Raw genomic sequence first — 25,678 nt, forward strand, 5'->3', positions numbered from 1 at the left:
AGATCGCCCGAATTATTAAGCTATACGCCTTCTGTCCCTTCGATCTACTTAAGTACTATTTCAAGCGCCGAATTCTTTAGCACCGAAGAGTCCCCTTATTAGGATAGATTCGAATAAATTCGAATAAATAGGCTTAAGCTTATTCTACAATACTATACTAATTCTCGATAATACCAACGACTAGGCTTAGTAGAACTAAAAAGTTAAGGAGTTTCTTCGTATATCTCCGGTAGCTCAAGATAGACCGATCCTACCTATAGAAGAGGAGGAGGCGTAGTATTAGTCCTACCGCTAGATATTCTATTCGTTAATAATTACGGCAAAGCTGACCTATAATACGGCTTAGCGGATAAACGCCTTCGAAATCATTCGAGTCTAATCACTAATTAAAGCAGTAAAAGAAAACTTTAAACTAGAAGGCTCAGGGATATATATTAGTCTTTAGCGAAGGTATATGTCTCTTACCCGAGTAAAATGTAGGAGTGTATAAGCCCTCGGGGCCGAGATCAGAAAGATCTATGCGGAAAAACTCTTGCTTAACCCTGCTTGTATTACTTCTAAAATCGAACGAACCTTCTTTTTCTTGTATACTTTAGGTCCGGAATATAAGAGCTTCCGCGACTATGTTTTTAGATAAATAGACATTATCAACGATAGAGATAAAGATAGAAATATCACTAAAGTAGCTCCTACATTTGACTATATTAAGAACAAGGCTATCGAGGAGGAGTATCGAAAAGGACAGCTAGGTAACAAGCCTATAGATATAAATACGCTTCCCGCCTTTATACTAAGCCGAAGCTTTGAGGATAAAAAGATTATACCGTCCCTAGACGGGCAAACATACCGAATCGAGATATATAATATCCCGTTCTGTGCTTTCTGTCGAAGGCCCTATTATATAGAGCCTGAATGCTTTAAGAAGAATCCCGATCTGAGGGACTAAGAAAAACGGAAAAAGACACGTAAGCCAAGGTCTAGCGGTGTAACCGCTGACTCCCGTAAGCTATCTAAGAAGCGCGCTAATACAGACAATAAGGACGACGATTCTGAGGGGCCGAGGGACCCTAAAAGACCTACCTTTATAGCGACGCGAGTCTCGAGACAAGATATTAATAAAGCATTCGGAGCGGAAATCGAAGGAAACTTTGCTACGTTTGATTATATTCCTTGTTTGATGGTCATAAAAGCTCCCTCGATCCGTGACGCCTGGATCGTGGATAGTAGGTGTGCCTAGCACGTCTGTAATAATACTTCGAGATTCGTTAAGATAGACAAATATAATAGTCTACTGTTAAGGAGCGTCGATACCTTAACGGCTCCTTCTGGTATAGGAGTAGCAAATATCCTGTGTAATATATAAGGTAAAAAGAAGTGGCTGGTTCTAGATAACGTCTTGTTCGTCCCGACCGCGTATACAAACCTTATATCTATGTTGCAACTTCTTAATCGGGGGGTAAAGATAGACTTCTCGAGTAATAGTGCAAAGATTCGGAATAAGTTAGATAGAAGGAACCTGTTCACTATAAGCTAATATTATAGAGTCTACGTACTCGACCTGTAGGCGAAACCCGTATTCCTAGCCTACTATATTAGACCGCAATCGGCGCTTTAGCATAATAGGCTTGCCTATATAAGCGATGCGAATATTTAACGACTTAAAAAGCAAGCCTACGGTATTCAGGACGTTGCACCACGCTAACCTTGCAACCTATACCTCTAGGGACGAATGACCGAAACCCCCTATCGTCGTTTAGAAGCGAGCAAAAGATCCAAATATGCTATAGAACTCCTCTATATCGATATTGCAGGACTATTTAAGGAGGGCCTTAATAGTAGCCGCTACTAGATAACCATTATCGACGACTTTACTAGATAGGTTAAGATTATCCCTATACTATAGCGCTAAGAATTCGTTGTTGAGTCCTTGCGGTATTTCCTCGACTATAATAAGCGCCCCGAGCGCAAATACAGACGAATTCGTCTTGACCGGATCCCTAAGCAAGTAGGAGAAGAAATAAAGTTTACCCTCTTCTTAAGAGCAATCCAAGCCGAAGTTATAGGTGTCGATTAGTACTAACAGAATAGAGTAGCAGAAAGGGCCTATAGGACAATCTACGATCGAGTCGGACTAACGCTCGCGTATGCAAAACTACCGCCGAAGTTCTAGCCGGAGATTGCGCGGACTACGGCCTTCCTCTCGAATCGATCACTATTATCTAAACGTAATATAACTCCGTACCAAGCTTGGTATAGTAATAAGCCTGACCTATCACGGCTAAGAGTTATAGGATCTAAGGGAGAGTATCTTATTCTACCTAGATAAAGAAAGAAGCTAGCAGGACTAAGAATAAGGCTATATCTATTACTAGGATACGAAGGAAATACGAACTATCGTATCCTACTAGAAGACGGCAGGATTATTAGTACGCTAAACGCAGAATTTTATAAAGTCCTCAATACACCCTCTACATAGACTATAGAAGATATAGGAGCTAAACAGCAGAGCTTACCTAGGGCAACGGCTGCTGCCGTAGGGGGGAGTGAGACGGTAGGACTAACAAACTAACCGTCGGCAAGTATGCGATATGCATCCGTGCTAGCCTCGGGACGTTAAGCATCCCTAGCGCCGCAAGGGCAAACACAGCCTAGATCATCGGACGATAAAGTGCAAGAGCATATGCCTTAGTCGAGTAATAATGACTCGCAGCCTACTGTTACTAGACAAGGAGAAAGGACCTTTTCACTACTAGGGAGTGACGATATCTTCGGGTCTTCATCACCTGCTTCACAGGACTCCGTCCCTAGGATTGACTTACCGTCCGGTGGTGACCAGCAACAAGGCGATGCTTAGCAAGGGCGAATTCCACAAGATTGGCTGAATTATTCTGAGGGCCGAGGGGGTAGCGTAGAACATATCGTGCCTCGCGGTACACTTGAACGTTACCCTAAGCTCAAGCTTCGGGATGTATAAACCTCTTAGGACACATCTAACTACGACGAAGAAGAACTTGTATTGATGAATATCCCTGACGAGAATGTGATTCTAACTTTCTTGACCGTAGCCGCGGAAGAGACTAAACCCTTTGAACCGAAGTCCCTTCGTTAGGCCAAGAATGATCTACGCTAGCTCGAATAGGAAAAGGGAATAACTGAAGAGATACAATCGCTTAAGCAAAACAAAACTTGGGAAATCGTTAACCCGCCCAACTATCGCCGAGTCCTAAGCAGGAAGTAGATCTTTAAACTAAAAAGAGGAGCTCGCGGAGAGATCGTCTGCTACAAGTATAGATAGGTGGTTAGAGGTTTTACTCAAGAGGAAGGTATCGATTATAACGAAACTTTCGCTTCGGTGGTTAAACTAATAAGCTACAAGGCCCTATTCGTAATTGTAGCTGCCCTTGATCTCGAGATCGAGCAGATAGATATCAAAACAGCGTTCTTATACGGCAAGGTAGACCACGAGATCTATATCGAATAGCCCTACTATACTACGGATAGCACATCTAGGGTCTGCAAGCTCCGTAAAGCACTCTACGGCCTGAAACAAGTACCTCGTATCTAGTACTAGACTCTTACTAACTTCCTTCGGGGCCTTAGCTTTAAGCCTATCAACGCTAATCTTAGCATCTTTGTTCGGAGTAGCATATACATTGTAGTATATATTAATAACCTCTTGATTATCGGGCCAAGCATTGCAGAGATAAAGAAGATTAAACGGAGCCTTAGAAATCGTTTTTATATAACAGATCTAGGCCTATACAGCTACTATCTTAGCATAGCTATTCGGAGAGACCGGTAGAATAGAATCCTCTATCTCAGCCAAGAGGCTTACGTACACAAGGTCCTCCAGCAGTTTAGAATGTCAGACTGTGCACCCGTTAGTATACCTATAGACACTTCACCTCTGCCAGAAAATAGACCCGAATATATCTGTCCCTCGACTCTGAAGAACGAGTATCAGCGTATAATCGGATCGCTGATGTATATCATGCTTGGAACCAGAGGTGATATTGCATATACAGTCTTAGCGGCGAGTAGACATTTAACAAACCCTGGTCCACAACACGTGAAGCTTAGCTATCGAATTCTTCGGTACCTTAAAGGCACTAAATCTCTTAGTCTCACATACAAAGGCTTGCTCTAGATGCTTCGTAGTTTTATAGATACAGACTAGGCTAGCTGTCGCTAAACAAGACGGTCGACGGCCGGATACCTGTTCAATATTAGAAGTAGAGCGATTAGCTAGCAATCGAAACGGCAGAACACCGTTGCCCTGTCAACCTGCGAAGCAGAATTCATTAGCTAGACACAAGCAACGAAGGAAGCTATCTGGTTGAGGAGACTCCTTTATAAGCTGAACATGAGCCAAGGAAAATGCGCAACAATCATTTGCGGCGACAATCAGGGAGCTATTGCGCTAGCCTCGAACCCTTAATACTATTCGCGTATAAAACATATAGAAATCCAACGAAAGTGGCAAGGAGAAGTTCAAGATGCTGGGACAGTGGAACTGAGATATATCCCGATAATAGAACAGATTGCTGATGGTTTGACGAAGCCCCTTGCACGAATCAGATTTAAATGGTTTCGAAAGGGCCTCGGTATTGAGTGATACTCTCATGGGACACCAGCTTTCAAGCTAAAAACGAAACGGTACATGCAGGCACCCTTTCCTTCTTTTTACCCCAGGGGTTTTTTTTGGAGTTTTTAATAGGGCCTAGCAACCGTGATAGTTGATCGCTAACATTCTTCATGGCGAAAGAAATCAGCGAGTGGGAGTGTTGAATATCGCGGTCACTGAGATAGTCACGGGGACGGGAGCACGTGCATATATATATATCTACCTGGCTACCAGCCTCTTTGTACCTAGAACAACACACAACAATACAATCAACTCCCATCAACTATGCAAACATTGAAGCGTTACTTATAACTCAACAGGGGTGATAAAAGGTGGGAACGGGGTGAGAGCGGGTGAGAGCGGGTGAGAATAGGGCGAGGTTTCTCATCTAGATCACCCAGATCACCCAGTCACCCACTTTCCCTTTTTCACTTGACTCCAGGCCATAAATATGAGCTCCAGGGCGCTCTTTTTTTCCTTAACACTTAGCCATTCGAAGAAGATGCTCCTGAAGGACGTCCAAAAAAAACCTTTTATCAAGATAAAAGAATTGCACGTTAACGGAATCAGAGGAAAGTGGATCGATCATACGGGTGCACCAATGGAAATCACAATAGGTCTGAATTGCTAAAAGGCCTCTAACTGGCAATTTGGATGTCTTCCATCAGCCACCATGCCACCAGGTCGCAGTCGAACGGCTAGAAACTCCGCTGAGCAAGAGGGCCGAATCCTCGTTGCTATTCAAGCTATTCGAAATAAGGAAACAGATCTATACGCGAGACAGCACGCCGCTTCAATGTGCCTGAGGCTACGCTCCGTCGTCGACTACGCGGTACTTCAAACCGCGCCGAATCTCGCGCAAATTGTCATAAATTGACACAGATTAAAGAGGATCTGCTTAAGCAGCGGATATTGTCCTTAGATCTTCGCGGAGTAGCCCCTACATAAGCCTACGTACGAGAAATAGCGAATATTCTACTCGCGAAGCGTGGGTCTACCTAGATCTAAACCGTCGGCGAGAAATGGGTATATAACTTCACTCAACGCTATCCAGAGCTTAAATCTCGGCCTTCACGATAATACGACTACTAGCGTGCACTACAAGAGGATCCAAAGATTATTTAAGCGTGGTTTAATACTTTATAAGCCACGATTCAACAATACGGGATCCTACTAGAGGATATATATAATTTTGACGAGACTGGCTTCGCGATAGGCCTTTATGCGAATCTAAAAGTGATTACACGAGCAGAATACTACGGTCGGAGATCGGGTTTATAGCTAGGAAACCGCGAGTGGGTAACCGTAATCGAGTTAATTAACGCTTCTGGGTAGGCACTTCTACTAACGCTTATTTTTAAGGGTAAACAATATAACTAAGCGTGGTTTCAAGATCTACCTCACGACTAGCGCTTCGAGGTTTGTGCGAACGGATAGACGACCGACGAGATAGGCCTTCGCTGGCTCCAAAAGGAGTTTATCCCGTCAACTAATAGTCGTACACGTAGAAGATATCGACTTTTAGTCCTCGACGGACACGGAAGCTATCTTACACCATAATTCGATTAAGTCTGCGCAGATCACGATATTATACTGATCTATATACTAGCGTATTCCTCGCATCTTTTACAGCCACTTGATAGATGTTTCGCAGTTTTAAAGCGCTCGTACGGTAGCTTAGTCAGCTAGAAAATGCGGCTCGGGATTAACTATATCGATAAACTTGATTTCCTTATAGCCTATCCGCAAGCTTGTACCGACATATTTAAGCTAGATACGATTCAAAGTAGCTTCCGGGCAGCAGGATTAGTGCCTTTTAATCCCGAACTAGTACTATCAAAGCTCAATATTTAACTTCGGACGCCTACGCCACTGTTATGAGCTTTCTTCTATGTTGTGCTTTTCTGCTGAAGCTATGAGGCTATTCCCACTTCTATTCGCGGACATCAGATCGAGAGGGGATCGGCTACCCGTCGTGGGGCCCTCGCCAGAGGGACCGGCCCGTCTATACACCCACACGCTACCCCTCCCTCATATTACACAATCCACCCTTTGCTTTTTCTGGAGTTCAGCTCGTATTATGTAACTAGATTGGGACAGCTAGGCCATAGTGCATCGCACGATAAATACCCTAAGATCGAATGGCTTCTTGAGGGATCCGCAAGAAACACCTTTGCACTAATTTATACTGTTGCCCTCTTCCTTACCTGACTGACAGGCCGCTACCCTGCCAAGTAGTCCTATTACAGCCACCCGCAAGCCGCGGTAGTCAAGCAAGCGCTTTTTATCCGTATACACCAGCGAACGTCGACGAGCTTTTAAAGTAAGCATCCTCGATCAAAGCTTTCCTTAAACAGCGCTCGAATAGCCCACTATCACTATCACACGAAGCCTTAAACCAGCTTATTAAGGGCTGTCAAATCGCGATGCAAAAGGGTATCCTTCTCGAGCAAGAAAATAAGGAGCTACGTGCCGCAAACGCTACACAAAGGCAAAAGCGAGCTCGTGCGAATAGATGGATAGCTCACGATAACGGTTTATCCGTACGAGAAGCAATAGAGCTCGAGGAAGCTCATAATGCGTTCTTTCAGGCAGTACCAGGTCCACGCGTGCCACCGGCGCAGGGTACGCAAGCACCGAAGGCGCGGGCCCTACCTAAATGCGGTAATTGTAGTGAAATAGGCCATAGGAAGAATGCTTGTCCAAATAGAGACTAATGAATATAAAGGCGTTGTGGTTGATAAGATTATCCAAAACTGAAGAGTAGCTGGGTTGATGCGTCACTCGCTTACGTGCGTCACTCGCTTACCGACCACGTTAACTACTCGCATGTACGTGAGTGGCCGGTCTGTTACGAGTCAATCAAAAAGAACAGATCAATTCGGTACCATTGGACGAAAATTATCGAATCTAGAGAGGAAAGAGGAGAAAGGGAAGATTCTCAATAGAGAGAGCTCAAGTGCACAGCAGACAGGCAAACATCCCAAACAGATACCTCAGGCGCCAATCCCGCAGAATGAAGTTATTCCCTGGCTTAGCGAGTCACAACCCTCACACGGTCTACACCATCTTTTCCCTGCGTCTGCTGCTGGTTAAGCAAGATAGCAAACCCCTGCATAGCATCTGTATTATGTATATAAAGGAAGCCAGATCAGTTCGAAGAATATTGATTGACCACAAAGCAAAAGTCGGGCCAAAGGCGGCTTCGGAAAAACTGTGTTCGCCTTTTCTTATTTATACAAAACCACCCCTGTCTCAAGAATCTGACTGATATCTTCCTCACTGGGTGTCCCACGTGATAAGAGGGCCTCATCCATCTCCATCGACCAATAGTCCGTCAAGAAGTCGAGAAAGGATAGTCCAAGCCTACTTGATGTTGAAAGAAACTCAACCACGAGTTTGTCAAGCTCCAGTATCAACAACTTCTCCTCATCGTGAATCTCTCTAATTTCTTCTGCATCTATTCCTCCAGAAAGTCCATGCACGCAGGTGTGAGAAATTTCCAGACTTTGACAGGTGATAAAGCGGAGGACACAGGGCGCGAGTTGGTAGATGAGGCTTTCCTGGATCTCTGGCCCTAGTGAGCCTATTAGGCTCTTAATCATTATCGCAAGCATCTGGATAAGGTCCCCCATTCCTTTCTCGGGCCATGTCCGGAAAAGTCCATTAAGAAGTGTCGTGAGGCCAGAGCATCCCTTTAGAGAACAGGGACAGCAGCAACAGTCTCGAGTATTTTCGACAAGTATTGTGAACAATAAATCCTTGGACCTTTCGCTCAGCTGATCAATTTCCAAGGCAAAATCTTCAAGACTTTCCTTGAAATGCAAATTTTTCCCCACAGTTTGCCCTAGGTAGTGTAGGGCTCGCGAGCCTGATCTTTTAAGACCAATGTCAGCACCTTTGTTGATCAACCAGCTTGCCTTTTCTAAGAGGACATTAAGGCTGCACGGGGGTGAATTCCACCACAACTTCATCAGGCAGGTCTTGTTGCCATCGTCCACTTCATCCACGTCTCGGAAGCCGGCATCCCATAGATGGTCCGCCAACTTAAGATTGGTCCCTACATAATCATAGACCGACCAGGTATACCACTCTTTAACGTCGTCGACATCTATGGAGCTCGTCTTGAGAAGCTGGTAAACTTTATAGGCCTGAAGACTGAGGAGATTGTCAGGCCTAATACCCAGCTGAGAAATAACCTCGTCCGGCAAGTAAGTCTCCGCTAGAACTTGTAGCCGCCTTCTGCGGTCAACGAGTGCCTGTACCACCAACTCCACAACTGCTGAATTATGATGGTTACTTGCAACTTCCAATTCCGAGGGTCCGAGATAGTACTTTTGAGTACTGATCACAAGCTTAACGCTTTCTTCGCAGTCCGCTTCGCATGCTGAGGTGAGACAACTCTCGGTTGGTGTATAGCCAAACTGGAAAAGTAAAGCCAGACCGTTAGGCCAGTGTGTATAAGAGTCAACCCATTGCTGCAAATCAAGGCCTTTTTTCAGAAGCGCCATAAGGTGGTTCTTTGACCGATAGATAAGAGGAAGCAACTCTTCCGGAAGATCAATGTCTGTAGGTAAATTAGCTTTTGTTTCTCTGCCACCTTTCTTGTAGCAGGTCTACCTTGAAGCTCCGCGGCAAGTTGCCAAACAAGCCTAACACTGTAATCTTCGAAAAGGCGACCGTTTCTACGGCCATCAATCCAAGTGAAATGGTAACTGGGATCAAGCCAGTTCGGACGATGCCTACAGTCAAGGGCCATGTGCGTCATGTAGCCACCAGAATTCAGCAAATCGGAGCAAATATCGATGGTCGCCTGCTGCTGACGAGGATCTCTGTGTCTATGAAGATCCTGAAAACGGGCTAGCAGTATGTCCGCAGGAGTTTTGCCTCTGTCATTAACACGATCTGGTAACAGGCCTGTTTCTAAAAGGGCATTTATAAAAACACGCCACTGGATCCACGCGTAGGCGTCCCAACGGTGACTGTACTGTTGCCAGCCAGTTACCACCTAAATAAAAAAAAGGTTAGAAAAAGTATTTCTCGTGAATAATACGTGCCGATAATATAAGCAAAGAGAATTCTAATCGGGAACTAGGTCTTTCAAGTGAGGCAAGATTTACTCACATGTAAAATCGTATCACCATCGGGTAGAGTGTCCGAATATGATCCTTGGCCTTCCTGAAGCAATCCAAATAACTTTTTATGGGTGTTTTCTATGATATCTCGGGCTGCCTGTGACATCAAGTCTGTCTGTGTATCAAGGAGGAGCCTGAACACGGGCGAATCCACTGGCACAATTGCACGGAATTCAAGGTGAGGGCTGATAGAAAAGCCTCCAGCTCCCTTGGTGATAGTCAAAGATGCTTGGATTGAGAAGCTTAGAATCCAGCTGCAGAATGTCCATCGTCTGAATAATACGATTATTGCTCTGTTCTGGTTGTGGAATCGGCAGGCATCATCATGAGTTGTTGGCAGCTGATGAATTCCCCGTTCGAAAAACAACGGCTGATTGCGACGAGAGCATGTGCATCTGATTCGGCTTTTTCGCCTTTGAGATTGAGCTCCTGCTATCAGGTTGCCTACTTGTTTATCAAACTTTTGCTGGGTATCCAAAAAAGATCGTAGCAAAGCCGGTGCTAGAACGGCTGGACGTGCTCCATGGCAAAGAAGATTACATTCCTGAAAATAGGGGATGAGTGGTTGTCTCATTATAGGGAAGGGCACTCTGAGCTGAGGTTATATCCGTACCAGTTGATGTAGATGCTGTTCTAGCATATCGAATCTGTTGTCTAGACCACTATTACGTTTGTCTAAACGACTGGCCACATCTAAAATCTGGCCTGTATTTGACACGGTTGATACTGATCTCGTGGCTAGTAGATCCATCTGCTTCTGGTTGGCGGCCATCATAGAACTGTATTCCGTTCAGTCAGCGAAAAGCACATATAATTCTTTTGTTGCCTACTTACATGTTCAGTATTTGCAGTGAAGTATTGAGATTGGCCTGTAACCAACTCATTGTTTCCAGGAGTGCCATGAGTGTGTCACGTCTGAAAGGGTATAACATCCGGTTGATCTGGATCTCGGATCTGAAAGGATTGTTGGTTGATTTGGTGCTGGTGCATTTCTCGAGTGTCTTTTTCAGTCTGTGTAATCCCTCTGAACAGCGCAAAATACAATCGACAGCGACTGCTGCGGATTGAGCTGTCAAAGAGGTGGAGATTATATGGTCATCCATGAACACATCTTTTAGTACCTTCAATATGCCATCTAGAGCTGCTATTCGGCATATGACCTCGTCGATCTGATCATGGAACGATTTGAATGGTCCGTAGTAAGCGAGTAAGCCCTGGCAAACAGTGAGGCCAAGTGATATGATGCCTACTGCACTCCCAGCTACAGACAAAGGATCGGCCATGAAGAAAGTTGACAGTAATTTGTGCTATCAGAAATGACAAAAGACACGACAGTAGAGGAATAAAAAGGACGCACACCAGACAGATAGTTGATAATGATTGCATAGAAAGCGTAGACGGAATTTGGGTCAAGCTGAATCTTAGGCCCCTGAGGCTGCGTTTTATCTAGCGTTAGCGCCATTCAGTCGTGACCTTGAAGTCAGCCTCGCCGTTGGTTTAGCCAATCCTGGGTAGGAATTCTTTGGTATATGTATGTGCCAAGAGACCACAGTTTCAGCCAGACTGAGGTGAACCAACAATGCTGTATCTGAGCTCAGTTAAAAGGGTCAGTGCGGTGGTTGCGCGACGGAGGGTGAGAATCACCCGCTCTTACCCAGCTTCTCACCCTGTCTATTGCGTACTGACCCTTCTCGACCCCGGTCGCGCGACGCTAAAGCAGCGCTCTCTGCATTGTCTTTAGGATCAATCAGGACATATAATTTGCTTGTATTGCTCTCTAAGCACATACGACCATAGGGTGTGGAGAACAGGGCTTCCCGTCCGCTCAGCCGTACTTAAGCCACACGCCGGCCAGTTAGTAGTATGGTGGGTGACCACATGCGAATCCTGGCTGTTGTATGTTTTTTTTTTGTATTTAGTCGATCTGGATTATTGGGATTTCCTATTATCGATTTGCTCTTAGTTCTCTTTAGGGCCCTGAATAACGCAGCCTCTTCGCTTAACCCTTCGAAGCAAGTAGTTTTGTACAAGGAAAACTCCGCGTCAGTTAATGTGTTCGGCTTGAGTAAAAAATAGCTGAGACTACCGACGATGGCGATGATGTTCAAGACAACGAGTACGAGGGCGATATCTGCGGTGATGACTATAACTGGTCTTATTTTGTTTTCGGCATAATCGTCGTTATCGCCCACTATCCCCTCAAGAAGTATAGCGATACAACCACGGATGCGGAAGGGTGGTGATGAAAGCACAGAATTAATGGGTAGGACAGCCCTGAGACGATGAAGATTGAGGCCAACCCATCACACACGTCGAAGAGTACTACCATCTACCAGGCCAAGGAAAAATATCAACCAAAAGCTTCAAGTGCCATTTATTGTTGAGTGACAAGAAAGAAGATGGAAAGAAAGGCTAATTGTGCAATCGAAAAGTGAGTTTGGAGAAGCGAATTGGAAAAACAAGAAGGTCCATCGAAAATCCCCCTTTGAACACATCAAATATTTGTCTCATCCGTTCCTTGTGATCCCGATATCCTCCACGTTCCGCCCAGTTTGGCTTTGACATTGATCGAGTCAATTTTCTGGAAACATCCTTTAGCATGTCGTCCTCATAGCATGTCAAGATGGCTTTGACTCACTGAGAAAGACCTGGGCTGTTGCTTTTGCTCGTTGGAATTGATCCATTGGAAAGTATGGTGACACGCTCTCAATGGCTTCTCGATTGGTGGGTGAGTTGCGCGTTCTCCTGCTGAAAGACTTGCGACGTCATGAGGCAAATTTGACGCTAGGGAATCGAAGACGTTGGCGGTGGAGGGCACAGAACTTGCTTGAGTGGAGCTCATTCTTCTGAATTGGGGACTTCTATGAAAGTTTTTTTTTGGATGTTAACTGCGGTAGGCTTTGGATCCACAGCGTGGAAGAGTGATGTATCAATTATCTTGAACTGCGTGACACTTTGGTGGTGGTTTGTGCAGCAGGGGGTAGTGAAGTCCCATTTGAGCATCTGCGAACAGGCAAAAAGTCCCCAAATAGTGAGTATCTGAGCACGATTGAGAGGTTGGAATGGAGGGACATACCTTGGTGGTCGCAGGCCTCGCCGGCTCTTTTCAATCTGTCGCGGTGCGCATAACATCTTTTCGAGCAATGTAAGCTCCAGGAGACCGCCAGCTCAGGCCTTCTTCCCGTGAAGCGGTTGAGCGCCATCATCACTGTTGGTATGCTCCAAAGATACACTCAAAAAAGAGTGCGACTCCAGAGACCACCAGCTCTGGCCTTCTTCCCGCGCAACGGTTGAACACCATCCTTGCCGTTGGTATGCTCCGCAAAGGCAAACTCAAGCAATGTGACCTCTAGAGACCGTCAGCTCCGGTTTTCTTCCCGTGGAGCTGTTGAGTACCATCATCGCCGTTGGTATGCTCCAAAGTCGAGATCAGGTAGTTGGCAGCATGATCGGACATCTCGGCAGTGGAGGGTATGATGATCGAAATGTCGAAGATACACAGCCTGCCCGCTTACATGTTAGCAAGGTTGTGGAGGAATCTTTACTGTGAATACATACCAGACAACTTGATGATCCATGTAAACAAGTCATGAACGTGTGGACAAGTCATGAGGGTGTCGACATGCCGTGAAGGTGTGGACGTGTCATGAAGATTTTGCCGTCCCATGGAGGTATGATACCATGTGGACGTGTCAAGGTGTTGACGTGTTGTGAAGATATGGTCAACAAATGGAAGGACGGCCAAGAGGGTTGATTCAACATGGCCAGACACGATGAGGTCGATGACAACAAGGTGTAGATGGATGACAGGCCTTGGTCAAGGACAAGAGACACGAGGATGTTGTGTCAAGAGATGCAAGCCTTGCAGAGGAAGAGGGCCTTGATGGTAGAGAGATGTCAAGTGAAAGACCAAATAAGGTTGAGTGACAGACCAAGTGGGCCAGTGGAGGGTGGGCCAAACCCTGGAGAAAGTGGAGGAGGGTTGGGGAGATGAAAAGGAGAAGAATCCTGGAGGGAGAAGAGATATTTATACCCAGTAGGGCAAGGGGAGCCAGCCCTAGTTTCCTTCCTATTTCCTAATCAGGATGTTTGCTCATCGTGAATCTCCAGGCAGCGATTGCCATGCCTTCTTAATTGGGAGATGCGTTTGCCCTCCAGTGCCAGCGTGGAGCATGTGATCGCTGCTGGCCCAATTCAGCAGCCCAAGGCCTTCCTAATTGGGACTTCTGATTCTGGCATTCATGTGATTCACTCATGCTTTGATATAACCTCCAGGGCAGAGGCTGGCATGTTTCTATATCAGCCTCCGAGGATACAGCGAACTGGGTGATGATGGGTTCACGGTGGTACTGGAGCCCTCTTACGCACGGTATCATATATCTTGAAAGAGTGGTCTTTATAGCTCCATGTTCACCGATCATTACATAGCTTAGCTTGATGAACTGCATGGACATCCTCCCAGCTCTGCAGTTGGTGTCCGGTTCATACTGAGCAACCACTTTTACCAAGATCATAGGGGTGCAGACATCAAAGACTACAACTACCATCAAGCAATCAAAGCAACCAACGGACTGAGTACTCTTGCGAATATCTCTGCGTGAATAGGATTACATGCAATTGGTGAATCAACTTGATCATCCTTAACGAACCACTATAGAGGCGACAAACAAAGTGACCTGAAGAGTACCATGAAGGCGTTTCAATGAGAACTCAAGCTACCAGTAGCCATATCGAGCTCCCCTACCTTGAGCAGCAAAACGAGGTGTTGAGCATATAGCTCAAGCCACGTTGGCTGCAGCCAGTCTAGCCCGCCGTCGATAAACGAGATCTAAGATCTTCTCAAACAGATTCATTGGAGTCTACACATCTAACTGTTGTTGCTCTGGAATAATCGTTGAGAATGCTCATGCAAGGACCATTTGAGCAGCTTCGAGCACCGAATCAACATGGATGCCGATTGTAACTGAGTAAATTTCATGGCATTACCTCTCAGCTCAGCAAATTACATGTGACATCTAGGGGCTTAATCATGGCTAGAGGTGATAAGCACAAGAATGAAGACTGGCTCTGGCCTTAGAGCATCCCCGATGTTTTGAAATACGCCCCTCTACCTACTGCCTTGACCAAAAACCAAAGGACCAGACCCAGTCCAGAAATATACAACAAATGAGAGGCATCCCCCAGGGTACCAGTCAAGCTTGAACAGCGCAAGGCAAAGTACATAATTGGAGAAATCCAACTCGAAAATAATCCTTTCCCAGTGAAAACTTTGTCAATCAGCACCCCGCATTTTAAAGAACCATTAGCACACCCATGAAATCATCCTTCTACCGCCTACCCATGTAAGATCGGTAGAAATCATCAGCAGCATTGCCTCCACCCATACCAGGGCTGGCATAGCCATAGCCAAGGCGCGAGGAGATTGACTGTCCTGCCTTTTGGGCAACGGCAACCTTAGCCTGCAGCTCCGAGGTTCCCTGGTCGATAACCTGCAACTGGGACAGATGCGAATTGAGGATGCGGACGATTTGAGAGATCTATTGCAAGTGTCAGCAAAATGCGCACAGCAATGGTATAGCAGATAATGACTTACTGGTTCGTCGGCCCGGTTTGTCTTGCTGATAGTTGCGGAGGCACCGTTGACTTCCTCGATCATGCTGGTGAGATCCTTGCCCATCTCATCCAGTCGTTCGGAGAGCTTCTCAGCGAGTTTGTATCTGCGTGTGAATATGAGTTAGCTGATCCGTTCAAGAAGACGTAACAATAGAGTGCGACTACTCACGTTTTCTCCCGCTCTTGATCAGGACCCTGCTCGCCAGGGGTCACCTGCTTTGAAACCATCTCATCCACTTCGCGTTCATATCGATCAAGCCATGAGCTCAACTCTTCTTGCTGGCCCTCAACTGATGCCAATTGACGCTCAACCTCCTGGGTGGCGCGCTCAGCATCGACTGTGTTGCCATACAGCTTCTGAACCTTGGTGCCATTCTCCACCAACATACGGTCCCAGTCAGCGACCTTCTCAGCCTGTTCACGGAAGTCCTTCTGGTACTTGGTGAGATCCGTCGCCCACCGAGTGATGATTTCATCCATGGTCTTGTTCTTCAGACGAGACTGTGCCGGGGGCGCAGGGCCAGTGGTCGACTGGCCGAGAGCAGTCGCGGTCGTGCCAGTTGTCGCACTAGCAGTTGTACCCAGGGCCGGCGTCGCCGTCGACGCAGTGGCAGCGGCGGGTTGGGTGGAAGGCTTATCACCTCCAAGCTTAGGGAACATGCTGGATGCAGCCGCAGGCGTGGTGGTAGCGGCAGCTGTAGTAGAAGCCGGAGTCCCGGAAGTGGCAGCAGCCGTAGATTTAGCACCTCCCAATGTAGGGAACAGTGAGCCTCCGGCAGGTACAGCTGCTGTAGATGACGGAGTGGTCGAGGATGTGGCTCCTCCAAGACTGGGGAAGAAGGCCTTTTGTGGAGTAGCAGTGGATGCAGCTGTAGTGGACGGGGCCGCAGAGGGAGTTCCACCGAGGGAGAATGCGGACTTAGGTGCTTCACCACTAGCAGCAGAGGTTGAGCCAAGAGCGAAGGTAGGTTTGGGAGCTGCATCGCCGCTGGCAGAGGGAGTTGCACCAAGGGAGAACGCAGACTTGGGAGCTTCAGCACTAGCAGCGGGTTTCGCGCCTAGAGAGAACGTAGGCTTCGGGGTTGTGTCGCCGCCGGTAGTGGTTGTTGCGGCCCCAAATAGTGGCTTGGGAGCTGGCGCTGCGCTGGCAACCGGAGTGCTGGACTCGGCCGGCTTGTTGACATTGCCAAACAGGTTACCACCACCAGACGGCGGAGCTGGGGCGAAGCCCAGAGGCTTTGAGTTGGCAGGAGTAGCACCGGCCCCGAAGAGGTTGCCGGATGGTTGTGGTTGCGAGGTAGTCGGTGTGGTAGAGGAGAGAGCGGCGGTAGACGACGGAGTAGTAGAAGTGCCGGCATTCAGTCCTCCAAAGAGCGAAGGTGCTTTAGCTCCCGGCGGGGGACCAGCGGGGGTAGTTGAGGTGTTTCCGAACAAAGGAGTGCTAGCAGGGGCTGGAGTAGCTGACGAGGCACCACCACCGAAGAAGCTACCAGAGGGCTTTGCAGCTCCACCACTGCCAAACATGCCACTGCTGGCTGGTTGTGCGGGAGTTGTCGAGCCAGTATTCTGGTTCGAGCCGAAAGAGAAGCCCGAAGATGCTCCAGGAGTCCCAGCAGTAGTAGCGCCCGCACTTCCAAAGACTGAGGGACTCTGCGCACCCGAAGAGGCTGTACCAAAGAGCGAAGGGGAAGCGCTCCCACTGGTGGCAGAGGCTCCTACATTTCCGAAAAGACCAGAACCACCTGATCCGGTGTTGGAGCTAGTCTGATTGTTGGAACCGAAAGTTTTGCCAGCTGAGCCGAAAAGATTATTGTTGGAACCTCCGCTGGAGCCTCCACTGCCGAAGGTGAACGACATGTTGATGTGTTGTCGCGATCAGAGCGAACCGGCAAGCTTGGGGTTGGGCTTGGGTGAAAAAGAAACAAGAGGAAACGGGGCCGTCGACCAGCACAGGGAGCAGGAGAGTCCTGCAAAAGAGGTCACAGGTCCGAGAAAGGCGGTGCGATTCTATCGCTTGAGGGCGGGAAAATATTGGAAACCCAGAGAGTGAGTGGTGAAGTTGGGTTTGGAGTAGGCAGGGCAACAATAACTCGGCAGGAGTTTGAAGCAGGTGAGTTACGCGCTAGTGGCTGCCTCATCACTCAGGCAGCAAAATAGCCTTGTTTGTGCCTGAGGCTTGCATGTTCTGGACTCGAGTCGATCGCAGGGTACCAACGTCGTCACTCTCGCGCTACACACACTAGGTTACCTAGTACTTGCATGTCATTCTCCCAATTTCCACCTCGTCTCTACCTTCATCTCATGCCACAGCCTTAAACCCCACCCCCGCAATCATGTCGGATGCGCTGCCCGATTCCTCCACCCACCTTGAACCCCCAAGCAGGACCATTGAGAGGGAGGACCCTGGAGCAGGGGACAATTGTATGTTATTTTCGCCAAACCTCCCCCTACGTCACTTTATTTGGAGGGAAACTAAGACGGATTTTCACTACGGCAGGTTCAGACAGCGACGAGGAACACTTTTCAGATGCTAGCGAAGGCCATTCAAACCTACAAACAAAAAGCCCACCGTCTGGTCGTGCTTCCTCTGTCCCACGAACTCGAGTAGAGCGAGTTGACGACAGCGCCCAACACGGTGAAGTGCCCGGCACAGAGGCATACGAGAAACGGGGACAAGATGCAGTTCCCGACGAAATTGAAGTGGTCCCGGAAGGTTCACGCATCAGGGATCCTTCTCCGGCGGGGTCGCAACACCGACCCTTGACCCCAGGCGGCTCGCCAATCCCGCGGACAGTCGTTGAAAAAGTAGATTTGGAATCGCCTAGCTATGGCGAAGTCCCTGGTACCGAAGCATATGAAACGCGCCGGGCAGATGCCGTGCCCGACGTTGTAACAAAGGCCTCCTCCGACTTGGAAAGCGTTCTCCCACCACCAGCGTCGGATCGGGAATCCCCAGACTCCAATGCTTCCAATGAGTCCAATCAATCAATTCCCGAGACGCGGCTTTCTCGAGTGGACACTATACCCGCCGAAGATGAGCTGCCATCACGACCACGTGCTCATCAAAGATCGCCAAGTGATGCAATGCCCGATACAGTGGAAACTATGTCTGATGCTCCCCCACCGGATCACGCAGAGGAAGAGCGTAATTTTGCAGAGGCAAACGACGAGGATGGTTTTGGAGACGATTTTGACGAATTCGTGGAGGAGCAAGATGGCATGGGCGACGACGATTTCGGTGACTTTGACGATGCCTTCCAAGAGCCCGAGGTTGTTGAGGACGCCGCTATAGCTGACAGCACCATACCTCAACAACCTCAAGTACCTATATCAGTCGTAAGTGGGTCCAGTAACCATGATTACAAACTGATCACTGACTGCCTATCTCCGCCAGCCCCCTCTCATCGACTTTGACAACTTCAAATCCACCTCCGAACTCCTAGCAGCCCTTCAAGGCACTCTCGATAACCTCCTCCCCGCCGCCCAAGACCTCAGCTCTCTCCCACCAGTGGAACCCATCCCCGACCCCTCCGCCATCTTCAGCACAGAGCGCAGTCTCTCCCTATGGTCGCAGCTAGTAGCACCACCACCCCTCCAACCACAAAACTGGGTCAAATCCCGTATCCGTCGCCTCTTCCTCGTCTCCCTCGGCGTTCCCGTGGACCTGGACGAGATCCTCCCAGCATCCAAACAGAAGAAGCTCATCCTCCCATCCATCGACCTCGACAACTCGGGAACCACCACCCCATCCCACAATCAAGCCCGCAAAGAGGGCGACGAAGCAGCCACGACAGGGCAGGCCCCTACTCGCTCGAAGACCAGCCGACGTGGTGCAGCCCCGCCTCCCGAATTAGACCTTTCCTCAGTCCGTCGGCTGTGCGCGACCACAGACGCCGCGCTCGGCGGCCTAACGGACGCAGAGCTGACCCAACACGTCTCAGAGTTGGAGCAGGTCACCCTACGCGCCAGTTCGGTATTGGAGTACTGGCTGAAGCGCCGGGATGGCCTGGTGAGCGAGAAGGAGGCGTTTGAGGGGGTCATTGAGAACCTTGTCAGTCATGTTCGGCGAGTCAGGAAGTGAAAGCGTTTTTGGGATTTAGCTTTCTGATGAGCGGCATGGTTCTAAATGTTTCATATACCTATATCTCTGTATAATCTATCCTAATGTCGAAGGTGGGAAAGAACATCCACTGAATGAGCATGATCTGCGTTTGGGACGTTGGGTTCCCGCTTGGCTAATCTACGAACACATAGAAAGTCTCATATTGAGCATTGCTCTTTCAAAATTGGTGCTTGAAGTCTAGTGGTGAAAGTGCGCGTGGAATGTAGAAAGTGTAAGCTTTCGGAAAATCGAGTAATACTGTAGGCACGGCATGAAATAAGAAGTCTTAGTCCTAAAGGGCCACGCCCACAACTCATCGAACGCTATCCATCTGGGAAACAGCGCTGAGGGAACAAGGTTCTCATCTGGCGATCAAACAAGCATTATATTCACACGCGGTTTTTCCGTAGAAAATAAGAAGCACCGAGAGAATTTTCAAACAAGAGAAGATAAGAAATCAATTCAACGCCAGCAGAATCCGTACCAATCATGACAATCTGCTTTTAATAATGGAAACCAAGGGGGGTATAACTATTTTGACATGCACGTGAGGGTAGCCAGAGGCCAACAAAAAACAACTTTGAAAATAGAAAAGACGGAAACAGAAAGAATAGAAAGAAGTTGAGCACTCTTGATAGACGCCAGACTTCTCTCGCCAGGGTATAGTCGGTAATATGAAGTCGATCAGTGATGAGCCTTATTAGTCTATTTCAATAATCATGGGCTCCTCGGTGGGGACGTTTGGAGAGTTCTCATGTTTAGGTCGAGAAGACTGCTCCGCAGCATCGGTGATACTATCCGCCTTGCGCTTCCCAGACCAAGGGGACTGGGAAAGTCGGCCTCGGATTGGGCTAGAAGGGGAAGCATCGTCGCTAACGGTTTTGACGGTCCACTTCCCGTCGGCTCGGACCTGAATCGATTGAGCCGTCTCTAGATAGCCTCCCTTCTTGAGCGCGTCGTAAACTTCAACGAAGAAATGATCCACGATCAGGAACTGCGGTCGAGCATCTGCCTTGCAGATTGGGCAACGCCAGTCATCATTCATTGGTGAGTGACCTGACAGAGATTTCCGGGTTGTTATGAAGGTCTCCAGGTCGAAACATTCGATATGGGTGCAATTCGTGGAACGAGCCGGAATTTTGCAGACTTGTGCCATGAAGGGGTCGATAAGGGGAATTGTCAGACTGTCGGTGACGACGGCTAGCTCGTCGTCGTCGGTGGTCGGATTCAGCCGTTTCTTGATATCGGTACGGGTGTCGCACGCCGGGGATTGACGTGTCTTGGCGAGAACCTCCTTGTACTCAGAAATATACATGGTTTCGATACCCAACGCGTAGTGGAAGTCTTTACACTCGCCGGGGCCAAGAAGTAGATGGACGTTGACTTCGTTATCGCCTTCGCGAAGATATCTGGTGATATCCAAGGGTATGTCCTTTCCGTTATGAACTTTCCGCCGCACGTACACTTCGATTTTGTTGACAAATATGTATAGAACACTGGGCCAGGTAGTGTTTGCAGTTGGCCAGAATGTTTGCACATCTTCCTTCTGCTTGTCGGGCAGGACAATCGTACGCAGGCGGTAAGTCCGACAGCCTGGTTGAATTGTTCGAACCTGTCTTCGGCCTTGGCTACTGTCAGCATAGCGAGGGAAGCACTGGTAGTCTGAGGCGGAAATGGAGAACTTCCAGCGATAACTGAAGACCTCTGGATCAATCCGCGTTGGACTCAGCAAGAATCCACCAAGGTATTGATACAGGGCGGTTTCTTCAAGGCCGCCGCCCGACGTCGGCCGCACCAAGTGCCTTATTGGATCCCGAAGGTCAGCCTGATGCAGGCCAACGCGCATTGGGTTCGGATGCACTATCAGTGGAGCTCTGTAGCCTTCAGGTGGGAGTAGCGGCGAGCCAAGCGGCACACGAGGTCGGCTCGTCTGCCTTTGAGGAACCTGCACCACTGGTGACGAGACGGGGACGGGCCGTACTGATGGAGACTGCCGCGCGCTTGAGTGACCAGTCCGACTTATTACCGATGTCTGAACTGCATGGGACGCAGCAGAGAGTTGTGCAGCCGAGTCGCCAGTTGACCTATGCTGTGTCGATGGCGCCTGTGGCGGCTGCTGCTGCTGCTGTTGGAACTGAAACTGCTGCGGGAAATGGGGCTGTTGTTGCTGAACCACATAATTCGGCCAGCCAGGTGCAGAGTGTTGAGACGGCGACGGTGAGGGGTTGAGTTGGGAGGGAAGGGTTGAGCCCGGTACTTGAACTTGAGGTGTCGGATTCGCGACGACCATGGGAACTGGTCCCATCTGAGTGCTCTGTCCTTGACCATGTGCTGGGTGAACTGGTTGCAGCAGTACTGGCTGCAATGGGTGGCCCTGGCCCTGTGCCATTCGAGTCATTTGCCACACTTGTTGGGATGAAAGGCGACGACCATGCTGGTCAACGTACTGCGCGTGCTGCATGTTCTGAGGGATACTGGCCATATTTGAGGACTGAATTCTGGGCGAAGGGTTGGCGGGGGGTTGCTGTCCATTTGCTTGTGGCTCAGGACTCGCGGTGGCGGGCGAGTTGACAACGGGAGATGGGACAGCAGGACAAGCGGATCCAACAGGTGCTACACCTGGTGGCTGGGGTGGGCGCTGATTCACAGGAGCTGGCAGCAGAGGTCGGGGATGGGGTGCAAAGTGTATCTTCATCGGAATGTTTCGATAGTCTTCAATCAGGGCAAACAGGGCATCTGGACCCGCACTCTTCGCAACGAGGAACAAGTCTTTTTTGAAGTAGTGCTGCAGAAGATTCGTTCTGCTTGGGTCGTAGATATGTCGACATATAGACATAAAAATCACGCCCAGTAGCACCGGTGACGTCATGCCATACTGCTGGCTCAGCTCCTTTACCAGTGGTGGATACCGACGTTCATATATTTCACGATGGTACTCCGTTTTCAAGAACGACTGAGATACAAGGCATAAGAGGCAATCCACGACCTGTTTGAGAAGGGCTTTATACCACGGCGCGTTCATGAATTCTTCCAGGCGGACCGGGTATACGCAAAACGCTTCCAGCAAAGGACCGGAGAGCTTGGAATTGTCCTCCAGGAGTGCCGAGAGTCTGTATAGACCAACTTGGCAACGTTCGTCGCCAAGGACCGGAATTTTTGCGATGGTCCCATGAGCATCCCTGGACATCTCACAATAGATCTGGTGCAGCACCAGATAGAAAAGGTCATTGTCGTCACATGCATTGCACAGGAGCAAAGCTCTAAGTTCACCAAGGTTCGGCGAGCATTCTCTCGCATCCTTCAATATTACTTCTGCGTGAAACCTCCAACGCATCCAATCGTTCGAGGATGGCAAGCCCAAATATCGAGACGCAAGATGAGGTGTGGGAATCGCTTGTTGGAGTGGTGACGCTATCGCGTGACTTGCGGGCAAATTTGGAGACGCCTGTAGCCCTAGTGATGGGCTCTGGTTCGGGCCATTTGGAGTCTGTAAAGACGGAGCTTGGACGCCATTTGTGACCACTTCAAGGGGCCGTGGGCGGGCATCGGTGGTATGTGGTACATTATTCGATCGTATAATCTGGGGATGCTCTGCTACCTCCGGCAGACGCGGTCCCGGAGCTTGATTCTGTACAGGCTGGGGCGTTGGTTGATTCGAGACTGATGGACGGGGGCTTGCGTTCTCGTCGCTTCGCAGCCGAGCCGTCACGGTTGCCGCCGCTAGCGGCTTGTCAGACGCAGGTGGGACCGCCAGGTCGGCTACGGGAGGATCATTAGGGATTGTAGGACGCGGAGAGGGAATCGGGCTTGGATGAGAACCAGGGCTTGGGACGGGCGAAGGAAAAGCCGTTGTCGGAGGGTCGGGTTTGCTGGGGACGTTTGGGAGAGGCTGCTGGGAGGTGGTGGCGGAGATTTGTATAGTAGCACCCGGTATCACGGGCAACATCAAGGCTAGCTCTGCAGGTCCAGGGCCATCGATCCCTCCAGGCACCTTGGATGAAGCAACCACAGGAGGAGATGTTAGAGGTTTCGGAGGGAACATGGCTGCCGGCCTGGCCTCGCGTGGGTTAGAGGTCCCCGCCGACGCCATCCAATCCCTCCGGACTCCACCCAAGAACAAGCTTGCGGTGGAGTTGGAGTCCTCCAGGTAATCGGCCGGACGTCGCGATCGCTGAAGCCTTGGAGAGCCCATAGCGAGTGGGAGGTCATCATTTAGGCCCTTGGGAAGAAAAAAGGATTTTGGCCCTCAAAACGAAAAGGCGTTTGCTGTTGAGCGGCTATGGACCAAAGAACAAAGGACCCAACCACAGGCCAATCACTGTAGACCAACCATGCTGTCGGCCACTTTGTAGCCAACGCGATTTAAGGCAATCACCTAATTCCCCTGCACCAGCACTTTTTCTGGATATCTCCAGAGCTCAGACTGTAATCAGCTCGTTGCTGCTCTGTTTGCTACAACCTTTTCTTCTCGAGATTTAAGGGGGTCTGATGGTGTGGGAGGACTCCGACGACGAATTTGGAATACAGGAACAGGGAATCCGATTTACATAAGAAATTCGATAATAATAAACAACAGGTACCAAGTCAATAGGATAGTCACTAGACTAGCCAGTGTATATTGAATGGTAGGCACTGCGTATATCTGTTGCCATGTACTATTCCGAACTACCGTGACGAGGTCAAACTCGCAGAATTACCATGAACTATAAGTTTGTCGTTTCTAGATAGGATATGGGTTTCCTGTCGCATGATGTGGATCCTCCCAATACCAGTATTCCTCTCATCAGTACATAGTTTAGGAATTAGGTAATTAGAGTGATCCTCACAGTCCTCATGCATACACAGTATGGTCGAGGCTCCGGAGTCGTCCTAGATCGACGCGAATCATCCTTCCCCGTGAAGTTCGGAGTGTACGGAGTGGTCAGGATTGTCGAATCCTACTAATAATAGTACATTCAAGAAGTGCTACTGATTGTCTACCAGGAGTAAGACACTCCCATGTACAGTACCTTTGGGGGGGGGGGCTCTGTTGGGCTGCAAGCATGGTCGCATTCCTCTTGACGCATCCATCGTGAATGTGACAGTAGTTAACTAGCCATGAGCTAACTAACTTAAGTATGAACTATTATTGAGTACTGACCACTCTGTAAGCATCCGACTAACCTCTTCTACTCCAAAATTCCCCTTCCTTCTTCAGTGGTTGTATATCCCACTACTCTCAGCCTAGTCTCCCTCCATTGCCGCCTCGGCCAACTGCCGTGCAACCCACTCAGCCGTTCATCTTTCCAATCGAGCCTTGCCGCAGACCCATCTGACGGCCACTTATTCACTGCCTAAGCTGGCTAAGCTGGCTAAGCTGGCTAAGCTGGCCAAGCCGGACCAGGACCGTGAAGGACTGTAAAGAGTCCAACCGTGTCTGTGCTGGACGACCTTCGGCGGGTCAAACCGTGGGTGGATTCACCAGCGTCCAGAACCCTCGGAACCCCGTTGACAAGTTTGACGGCCGCACACGTCACTCGGGCCCCATTTGGGTCGTTCGAATCGTCGGGACGAAAGATCGATTGTGGCTCTTTTGATTTCTCCTTTCTGGTGGTCGCTTCGCTAGCCTACGCTTTTTTTTTTTTTCTCGCTTGCTTCCCTTGGTGACGATATCGCCTCTGGTTGTGGTGGAACCACCACACAACTCGACTTGGAAACGACTTTCTGGTCTTGTACTGTCGCCCTCGTCTCGACTTTCGTCCTCAACGGTCTCAACAAACAACTCCCGTGTCCACCCGTCTGTCCCACTGGATTGGTAGATCGAACCTTGCCACGCTCTGGAGATCTCACCCCCATCAGCCCGCTCTCTAACGGCTGTTTCATCGCGGTGCTGCACTGTGCACCTGAACCCGGCGTCTCGACAGCGCGAAGCTTCCAGTCCACTTTTGAGGTTAGCCTGCCCGCCCGAACCCCGCGAGCTAATGACCAAAAGCCCTGACCACCACGCTCGCCTTTTCCACGCGCTAGATTCCTGCCCTGTTGCATTCCCTCCCCTTTTCCCCGACTTCACATATCTCGATCATCGCCAGATTCCCGACTGACCTGTTGAGAATCGCTTGTTTGTCTTCTTCGCCGGAAGGGCTACGCCGGGCCCCCCATGTCCTGCGCTTAATTTGCCCATCCCGAACCACTCGCTCTTCGGCCTCGGCTCCCATCCGTGAAGAT

General features: G+C 49.1%; 6 protein-coding genes across 6 annotated transcripts; 2 read left to right on the forward strand and 4 right to left on the reverse strand.

Annotated features, from left to right (window-relative positions):
- Positions 1–7,854: 7,854 nt before the first annotated feature.
- N7458_010290 (uncharacterized protein) lies at positions 7,855–9,135 on the reverse strand (the record flags this gene model as incomplete). Its single annotated transcript, XM_056913672.1, has 1 exon — positions 7,855–9,135. The coding sequence occupies one exon, from the start codon at positions 9,133–9,135 to the stop codon at positions 7,855–7,857; it is 1,281 nt and encodes a 426-aa protein (XP_056762521.1).
- A 3,857-nt stretch (positions 9,136–12,992) lies between these two features.
- On the reverse strand, positions 12,993–13,337 carry N7458_010291 (uncharacterized protein; the record flags this gene model as incomplete). The annotated part of the gene is made up of 3 exons (XM_056913673.1): positions 12,993–13,108; positions 13,156–13,262; positions 13,318–13,337. The coding sequence occupies 3 exons, from the start codon at positions 13,335–13,337 to the stop codon at positions 12,993–12,995; spliced, it is 243 nt and encodes an 80-aa protein (XP_056762522.1).
- A 1,749-nt stretch (positions 13,338–15,086) lies between these two features.
- Positions 15,087–17,229, reverse strand: N7458_010292 (putative nucleoporin Nsp1; the record flags this gene model as incomplete). Its single annotated transcript, XM_056913674.1, has 3 exons — positions 15,087–15,296; positions 15,353–15,476; positions 15,542–17,229. The coding sequence occupies 3 exons, from the start codon at positions 17,227–17,229 to the stop codon at positions 15,087–15,089; spliced, it is 2,022 nt and encodes a 673-aa protein (XP_056762523.1).
- Positions 17,230–17,705: 476 nt separating this feature from the next.
- N7458_010293 (DUF5102 domain-containing protein) lies at positions 17,706–19,453 on the forward strand (the record flags this gene model as incomplete). Its single annotated transcript, XM_056913675.1, has 3 exons — positions 17,706–17,793; positions 17,876–18,708; positions 18,767–19,453. The coding sequence occupies 3 exons, from the start codon at positions 17,706–17,708 to the stop codon at positions 19,451–19,453; spliced, it is 1,608 nt and encodes a 535-aa protein (XP_056762524.1).
- Positions 19,454–20,174: 721 nt separating this feature from the next.
- Positions 20,175–23,666, reverse strand: N7458_010294 (MIZ zinc finger domain protein; the record flags this gene model as incomplete). Its single annotated transcript, XM_056913676.1, has 1 exon — positions 20,175–23,666. One exon carries the CDS (start codon positions 23,664–23,666, stop codon positions 20,175–20,177), a length of 3,492 nt encoding a protein of 1,163 aa, XP_056762525.1.
- A 641-nt stretch (positions 23,667–24,307) lies between these two features.
- Positions 24,308–24,875, forward strand: N7458_010295 (uncharacterized protein; the record flags this gene model as incomplete). Its single annotated transcript, XM_056913677.1, has 2 exons — positions 24,308–24,394; positions 24,702–24,875. 2 exons carry the CDS (start codon positions 24,308–24,310, stop codon positions 24,873–24,875), a joined length of 261 nt encoding a protein of 86 aa, XP_056762526.1.
- Positions 24,876–25,678: the final 803 nt, after the last annotated feature.

This window comes from Penicillium daleae (genome assembly GCF_028827525.1).
Source record: "Penicillium daleae strain IBT 16125 chromosome Unknown utg000008l_segment0_segment0, whole genome shotgun sequence".
Taxonomy (NCBI): Eukaryota; Fungi; Ascomycota; class Eurotiomycetes; order Eurotiales; family Aspergillaceae; genus Penicillium; species Penicillium daleae.